The 9,124-nt window shown below is 42.1% G+C and overlaps 1 protein-coding gene across 1 annotated transcript; it reads right to left on the bottom strand.

Moving 5' to 3' along the window:
- Window positions 1-1,751: 1,751 nt before the first annotated feature.
- Window positions 1,752-8,897, bottom strand: LOC125765372 (venom protease-like). Its single transcript, XM_049430404.1, has 4 exons — window positions 7,855-8,897; window positions 4,756-4,918; window positions 4,437-4,642; window positions 1,752-4,150 (listed from the first exon to the last, which is right to left on the bottom strand). Exons 1-4 carry the CDS (start codon window positions 8,120-8,122, stop codon window positions 3,762-3,764), a joined length of 1,026 nt encoding a protein of 341 aa, XP_049286361.1. The 5' UTR covers window positions 8,123-8,897; the 3' UTR covers window positions 1,752-3,761.
- Window positions 8,898-9,124: the final 227 nt, after the last annotated feature.

Raw genomic sequence — 9,124 nt, 5'->3', positions numbered from 1 at the left:
ACCATTTTGCCCAAATACACAACATATTAAACAGCAATGAATGATAATTTATCAATGGAATCAATTACGAAGTACGTACAAGCTAGTAATGACTAATACGGTTATAAATCGTTTGGAAGTATTTAATATAATTACTAAATATAATCGAATTTTGTTTCTTTTCTCGTTACCAGCGTGTGTCATTAGTTTATAGCATTTTCAATTTTCTATTTCTACTTATTCCGGATTATCGTCATTTTAACGATATACACCTCTTCAATCCCTTTGTACATGTATAGTCCTACAAGTTTTACATTTTGATAGATTGAGACAAATTCAAGACAATAAATTCGCAATGCAAAACCATTCGGTATTCGGAAACCTTGATAAAATGGTCACAAAATAGAGTTTTTTTCGCATATTATAGATTTTGTTGTTGTTTTGACTAGTCTCATCAAATATTAATCTTACTCTTTAGTACCTTCAGGTCAACTGAACTGCTCACACTCTCTTCATTCCTTGTCGATACTTGAAATATTATCTCATCATCGTCTTCTTCAAAATGATCCTTCAAATTTAATACATCATGTTCTTTGTGAATTAGCGATCAAAATATGTAAAGATAATCCATTTATGCCTAAGATTTCGTTTATTTCTAAGTTTACAGTTATGTACCTAATTATTCTTCCTAAATTCGCAATGCAAAACAATTCGGTGTTCTGAAACCTCGATAAAATGGTCACAAAATTGAGTTTTTTTGTATATCATAGATTTTGTTGTTGTTTAGACTAGTCTGCCCTAAGTTAAGAATCACCTACATTTCCTGCAGCGTTACACCATTGCATCGGAGACTTTTTGAACATTCGCCTGTTTGGGAATACATGCGGATGAATTCAACCAACCCTTCCCTTGCTAACGGAAGATGTAAGATGAAAAAGATAAATGTATAGAACAAAGCAAAAGAGTAACTAAAAACGTGGTTTAACGTGGCGTCGACGGCCACTCACGCGCAAAACGCGCGTTGTTAGCCACAGTACCCTCTGAAGTGTGTCGATGGCGTTGACCCAGTTGCCAGTTTTGTCATCATGCTCCTCTGTACAGCGTGGGGGTATTAGATTCTTCTACCTCATTCATCGCCCCCGTTTGTGGGACTGCCGCTTGAAGCATGCTCTAATGTTCCATTCATCGGCAACCAGGAATGACCGGTCGTCATCCGTACTCAGAGCGTAACATTCTGTCCCGGTTCCCTGCACCCTTGGGTTAGTGTAACCGGATTGTTCTACTTGTGACGAACGTGTTTTACATGCTACAAAAAATAAGGCATACTGGAAAACTCTACAGATCAGGGGTTGACAAAGCCTGGCTAACGATTGAGAGCCCATCAAGCCCAAGAAAATTTTTAGAATGCTTTACTAATGATACAAGATATAGTGTGTAGCAATAGAAATGCTCTTCTTCTGGATCAACTTCGATAAAAAATCGATCGGTCTGAAAGCTTAGTATGATACCCGATAAGGATACCTGATCGAGTAGTGATCGAGTATGACAGAATTTGACAAAAAAGATTATAGAATCTTGACTAACATTTTCCCTGCATCCCTCAGGTTATCTAACGGTTTTAGACGAGATATTGTATTGACGACCCGGTGGTGCAAATACTAGCGAAACCAGTCTCTACAACCCCCATACAGAGAACTGACTATCCTGCTACGGCAAACTAAAACCTCCCTTGAGGTTGTACATCCAGAAAAGAAGAAGATTGTCGTAACGAGAAGCTAGTAAACAGGAAGTGTTGGAGGACAGATACCTTATATGTCTGGAAAAAGTTTGAAAAAGCACTGTCGAAGAAGTTGGCAGTCGCAATTATGGAAAGACACATTAGTACAGTTACCAAGAACTCTTACGGTTTATGATAGCACCTAATACATGTGTCTAAAAATTCATTTTGTACATCTGGTCTTCGGACTTTCTTTTTTCTGGCCCTCTTCCCGAACAATACATCTACTGACCGAGATGAAGAAGATTTCCAAACTATCGTCGGTTTAAAGTTCAAGCTGCAATTCGCCAAGCTCTATTCCGACTGCTATAAGTTTCATCTTCTAGCACACTAAATTAATGCACCCAAGGGGTCTTTACAGCACTAGGATGCAAAAACTGCTCTGCTCTAGTTAAAGCCGGTCTCTCCAGTTGAAGCTTGTTTTGAGAAAATTATTTTTTCTACTTCCCATCGATACCGGCAGGGCAAAGCATTCAACATCGTGCCCGGGGAGTGAGAAGACTCGCACCATTTTATTATGAACTGTTTATGTAGCTCACCACCGAAACAAATTGCATGGAGCTTTACGGACTATTCTCCTATGGTTTCATAATGCTAGCCTTGAGATGGATGTGTAAATGGTTGTGAAAGTTTGTGAAAGAAGTATAAACATTAAGATTTTATCTCCGATTGTACTGCATCGAGTTAACCATAATTGTTTAGCATTATATAGCACAAGTGGCGTTTGTAATTTATTGCTGAAAAAATATACAAATAAAAAATTCACCAATCATTCACCATATACACATTTTCGATTTGTTTGATAAAGTTAAAATGTTTTATTTTCTTTAATTATTTTGGTTTTCCGAGTGACACACCTTTACGGATAGTTGCACCTTGGTTAAACCTGGTTGATCGTTTTATTACTTTACATATGTCTCTATGGTTGGCATCCTGCTACCTAACATAATGTTCTACTATAATTATCTTATACGTGTAAAGTTAATGCGATATGCTGTGCCACCGAAAACGTAGCGCCACAATGTAATTAAAAACAGCTTTTACTGATGTACTTCGTTCCTTAGAAGCAAAACATCGATCGGTGAAACTGATGGTAAAGCGGTTAAGACTGGTTATAAGAAGAAAAAAAATAAAAAGTCACCGAAACTATAGAATCTCCACCAACATCATTCAACCAAGCGTATTCACCCAACACAAACTGTTACTGATTAGGTACTCACGAACGGAACCTCATTTTGAGCTTAATTTGTCACACATTAGAGACTGCATCAAGGCGCATTAAGTGCGGTGCCTCCACTAGCCCATTGATAAAATAAATTTGTCACCCAGTTTCAAATGATCCATCATGAGAAAAAAAGGTATATCTGCACGAACTTTTTTACAAGAATGCAGAAAAAAACGTTTCACACTGGCATCTTCCACGTGCGAAAGCACCGACACTCACGCAAAGGGAAAGGAGAACAAACGATTTTGCGTTGTGCGGAGGCCGTCGATCGGGCCTTTTTGTAACGTTTTCAAGTCATCTTTTTTCGCCGCTTATCTTCCCTTTTGTTTATTAATGTCTACCGTTTTAAAATTCCGGCCACGGTCAGTTTAACGGTATCGGCGGTGACGCAGTGACGGAGAAACTAAATCGGCCATCGCGGAAGCCATGGCGGTGCGAGTTACGTTACGGTTTCTCTAACGTACTGAACGTTCTACTGCCAAGCGTGTAGGTGACGTTTGTTTTTTTTGTAGTGCAGAAGCGAGAAAGAGAGAACCGTCGGAATGGCCGACTATTTGAATGGTCGATTGCAGAGTGCATTGTCCAGCGTTCCAGGTTGTGGTTCGGTTTGTCCTACATGCTATAGACACGGTTAATTATCGCGTTATAATTCCTTAGGGATTGTTGCTCTTATTTGCTACTGTTTTGCACACCAACTCGATTCCATCATCACATAAGTACGAATGAGCATTACGAACGCTAGTCACTGCTGCATCCTTTCAAGCCGGGGCGATGCCATGCTTACTCACTGCAGAAACAACCGTCCTTGGAGTTTTCGCGGATCCAATCGAGGTAGCGTGTTACCCGTGTGTAAACGCCGGGATAGTAGGGGCGGGCGCAACCGTTACCCCACGATACGACTCCGATCAGCTCGTAACGTTTGTCTTCCCGTTCGGCGATCAGCGGACCGCCGGAATCACCCTGACAAGAGTCTTTCTCGCCTACACCTAGATAACCGGCGCACATCATATTGTCCGTGATCATGGATGCCGTGTAGTTCGTTTGCGTACTGCAGACCTCGTTCGATAGGACCGGTACCTCTACCTCCTGCAGGATGCAAGACGGTTTACCGTCCTCCTTCAGTGTGCCCCAACCCGTGGCCGTTCCGTTGGTGCCGACATACGCATTACCTGTCGGTGAGATAGCAAATAGCGGGAGAAGAAAGGGGAAGAAGAAGAAAAAAAACACACAAACAGACACATGAGGAAGACTACGACACTCACAGCTGTGCAAAAGCAAAAAAAAAGAAAGAACAGGAAGGCCCATAAGGAGGTCACATTTGGGGCAGCAGCGTATTTGCGCTTCCCATTAGCCAGTTTGCTTGGCCAATGTTTCAAGATCAGCGCGTATAATGCGCGTATCTTCGTAGCAGCACGATGGCGTTGTGCCACATTTACCGGCTTGGTTCGCACTTACTTGGATCGGATGGCAGGCAGATCGGGCGAATGAAATCCGTTATGGGTACACGATCGTTCAGCCGCAGCAATGCGATGTCGTTGTCGAAGTTTAAGAAGCTAAACTTCTGTGCGATCGCTCGCAACACGAAGCGTGTTTCCGGTCGAACGGAGTCGTCGCACCGGTTATGCTCACCGAACGTCACCTTGATCATGAACCACATGAAGCTGCAACGATGAAAGCAACACAGTCACGTTTAGTCGTTTTTCCTTACCTCATCGAACGGTGTTGGCGTGGTGGACACGGCCACCAGCTACCATGGGGACAACTTCTCGCTTACCCTTTAACGCAGTGAGCAGCCGTTAGAACGTATCGGTCGTTGATGAGCATGCCACCGCAGTAGAACCGATTGAAGTAACTTAATCGCGCCATCCAGGGAAACTCGTTCACGCCCGTCGCCTGGCCGCCAACGATCCTCGAAGCGTCGTTCCGCTCGCCACATCCTGTGGAAGAAGAATGATACAGCGTAGAGTGCATCGGCCACAACGCACGCAAAATGCTTGCCGCGGTAATTGCAGTCACTAGTGGGCGTGCGTGTCACACGACCATTCGGCTATTGGCACGCCACTAGCAATATGTTTCTGCTCAAGAACGCTCTGCTTGCTCGCGCTTTGAACCGTTGGATGAAGAATTACCGTAACCGTTACCGTAAATGTGGAGAAACACGATTTTATCGACCAACCTTCACAACACTTGTCGATCGAGGCCGCGATAGGCGGCGGCAAAGCCGGTTTGATGCCTGACAGAGGATGGCTCACTTGATCATTCGTACACCCGTCGTTCGTCTGCTTGTTACAATTTTCCTGCAGATCGTATCAACACGTTTCGACCCATCGCCGCATCGGCCCTGTTTGAGAGTAAAATCTCTGCAGCAAAACAAAAAACCTCAACCTTCAAACCCATCATCCATCCCCATGATGGGCGAATACCATCATCACCACCACCAGAAACACCCTATCCGGAGGGTGTGTTGCTAGGTCATGTGTTGGATATACTTCCTTTTTTTTATTCTTCAAATCGTTTTCTATCCGTTACACTTACAAAGCCCGGAGGATGCTGCACGATGCTCTGCAATCAAACGATTGATCATCAAACAGCTTTCTATCGAAATTTCGGAACGTAATAGTAAGTGCAGCGCTGAGTTGTCGTATCATGGGTGGCCTAAGAAAAGCCCGAATTGGGCACACGCGCCCAGCCAAAGCTACGATGATGGGTGGTTTTTATTTTCCTTCCAGTAACCACTTACCATCGATGGTTCATAAATTCGATGGGTACGAATTAACCTTCGAGTCCGGAGGCAAGATGCTGGCCGATCAAAGTGCTCCTGATGGAGTTTTTTTTTCTAATTGTAACTAACACAAAAATTAAAATCTTAACAAACTTTTCGTACATTTATTTCTAAAAGTACTCCTTTATTGCATTGTTTAGCGTTAAAATTTCAATAAAAAAAACTATTGCGCGTTCATCAATATCAATCGAGAGACCCAACGAACTGTTGGAGACAGTTTCCGGATAGAACTGGTCAAGCACAGCAAACAGAAAAAAGCTTCGTTTTGGGTGGCGATACCGGATCGTAAATGAATTGCTAACGTTCATCGAACTCAAGGTAACGCCACTTTCAGACCAATCCGGTCGTAAAGCTAATCTACTTTGGATCGCCATATAGCATCAGGATGTTTCATATTAAACAAATGACGGTACTCCGTAACAGAGAGAAGGTGGTTTCTGGGGAAACACTTTCACCCTCACACCTTCTACTTCCTTTAACCAACACCGGAAATTTGAATCTTTTGCGTAGGAATAATGTTTCTTTTTTTTTGCTTTTTGGGTACGGTTAAAAGCTTTGTTTGCCTTTCATCGAGCAGCCCCGAAAATACGCCACAAAAAATAAGAAATGCAAATACCACTGGTCACACTTGTATTTTTGCAATGTTTTTGTTTTCATTTGTTAATGTATACAGTGTACAGGTGTGAGTGAGTGGATTCGTTTCTTATCCAACCCCGGTTCTTCCTGTAGGTCCTGTTCGGCGGAATCGAAATATTGAGATCATCGGAACGAAGGGGAAACTTCATCAGCGAATAAATTTATGCAGCCGCCGGGTAAGGTCCAGACATTGTATGCACATTTCGTTAGCGAGCGCGAATTGTAAAACTTTTGAGAGAATGTCAAAGGAACAATCGTGTGCCCTTTTGGGATAAGACAAATTGGTATTTGAAAACGCTGGACGATGATCGCACCAAAAGTTCAAATATATATGTAATTCGACCCAAGCTTGGTATAATTAGCTCTTAAACTTTTGAATAGTTCCTTAGTTACCATTTCGTTTATAATACAGGGTTTATCAGGTCAATGTGGCATCTGAAAGGCATAGTTCGCCGGCCAGAACATGTATTTCGTTTCCTGACAAGTATTTCATTTGCCTCAACATGAAAATCCTGTTGCCCAATATGATTTTAGAGATTATTGCTTTAGCTTTTTCACCGGGATTGTTGCCTGCTCCTGCTCGTTATTTGTACCATATTTTATAATTTATTTTTCATGCTTTTTTATAGTTTTTTTTTAATAAAATCATATCATTTAATAAAGGGTGAGGGCACAGCGTTACGCTGTTGTGCCATTTGGAGCAAATTTTGTTAGATTCATTAAATTATGAGGAGGTTTATCACGAACATGTCGAAAGCATATGAGTGCCAGGTTTAAAAATCCCGTAATAGCGTAGAATGCAATAAAACGGTTTGATATTGTGTACGGAGTGTAAAAGAACTAATAAACTATTTTTTGCAATGCAATTATATTTCCTCCGTTCATCTATTCGAAATATATAATTTCTGGAATAAAAAGTACCATGCTAAATTTTTTTTGTTTACTTTTTGCTCGGATTCGGTTTGACAGATGCTACACATACACATGCATGTTTTCGAAATGTTCGTGATAAAACTTCTCATAATTTAATGAATCTAACAAATTCTGCTTCAAATGGCACAACAGCGTAAAGCTGTGCCCTCCCCCTTTATTAAATGATATGATTTTATTTTAAAAAAACTATAAAAAAGCATAAAAAATAAATTATAAAATATGGTACAAATAACGAGCAGGAGCAGGCAACAATCCCGGTGAAAAAGCTAAAGCAATAATCTCTAAAATCATATTGGGCAACAGGATTTTCATGTTGAGGCAAATGAAATACTTGCCAGGAAACGAAATACATGTTCTGGCCGGCGAACTATGCCTTTCAGATGCCATATTGACCTGATAAACCCTGTAAGCCGATTTTCTGTTTCTATAAAATAGGAATATTACTTTAACCAACTCGATTTTTTCCTCGCTATTTATATTATTTAATGTACTGTGTTTTGTTAAAGAAAGCAAGCTACTTACGGCAGCTACAAGCACTGGCAGGCGTGTCATGAGCAGGGGCCCGATTACTGCCTCCTCCGAACAACATCTTCATGTTATCGACTATGCTGCGTTCGTCGGTGTTCTTGTTGGGTGTCGCTAGCATTTCGTATTTTCCTTGAGCCTGTAGCTTTCCCGAAGCTTCACCGGCCATCAGGCTCAGTACCACCACCAACATGAACAGCACCGTGCTCAGCATCATGTTGAAGCGCAAATTGATTATGTTCCGCGCTAAATTGCTTACTTCCATAATGTGTAAAGGTAGTTAGCTCTGTCTGCAACACACAGTTCGCAATTCGTTCTAATTTTAGGCAAATTCCTTTACACCTTTGTTCTCACGTCAATTCTTTACACTCCCGTCAGAGATTCACTTAAGTTTTGGGGCTTCTTTTCTTTTGTGTTTTGGATCTACATATGCTTCGCCCAACACGCATAGCACACCGCAAGCAGATTAGATCTGCAAACGAAACGAATTTACCACCGAAACGCTAAAGTTGCACATTTTCGCCCACACTAATGCATTCCCCTCACTGGTCCGTTAATTGTTTTCGGTGAGTATTTTTATAATTGGACGTTCGCACAACGTTGAATCTTTTGTTCCAAAAAATCGCCTCTATTTCGACCCAAATGTATGGCTCTGGTTGCAATTATTCAAGCACCAACTTCGTTTCGGCCATTTCTCTGGAGCATTCACTGACGTGTGACGATCACTTATGGAAACAGTTGCGGTAAGTGGCTGTACGGGTACGACTCACTCCTAGAGCGCCACAAGAACGGACGTACGACTGTTAATGGTTGCGATCTACTCGCAACAAACGTCTGCTTCGCTCACGGTCACTGACTGAAATGATCAGCGGTCGGGTTGTGCTTTCGGGATATGCTTCCACCACGCATTGGGCATTCGGCTTTCTCTGGCACTTGCTCGCTTCTTTTTACCTCCCGTCTTTCTCAGCCCTCAGCAAAAGCGGGCGGAAATCGCGAAAGGTGCGGTAATAGCGGTGGTTCGGGATGATCCCCCAACATTCATCGTCCCATTCGTCTTTGCTGTCGGTGGATGAACGATGCAAGAAGCGTGGAGAAGAACACCTTACGAAGCGTGGAAAGACACGAGCAACCTGATCTTGCCGTACTTCCTACACACCGTCCCTGTAAAAGGTAAACAAATGCGAAACACTTTTCTTCACTCCAGACGGATTTTCGTTCTGCTTGAGAACGATACCTAAAGATCTCGCAAAGACGATTCGATCTTTAA

The sequence above is a fragment of the Anopheles funestus genome, chromosome 2RL (genome assembly GCF_943734845.2).
Source record: "Anopheles funestus chromosome 2RL, idAnoFuneDA-416_04, whole genome shotgun sequence".
Classification (NCBI taxonomy): domain Eukaryota; kingdom Metazoa; phylum Arthropoda; class Insecta; order Diptera; family Culicidae; genus Anopheles; species Anopheles funestus.
The sequence above is the reverse complement of the archived record's forward strand: the minus strand, read 5'-3'. Positions and strand labels throughout refer to the sequence as shown.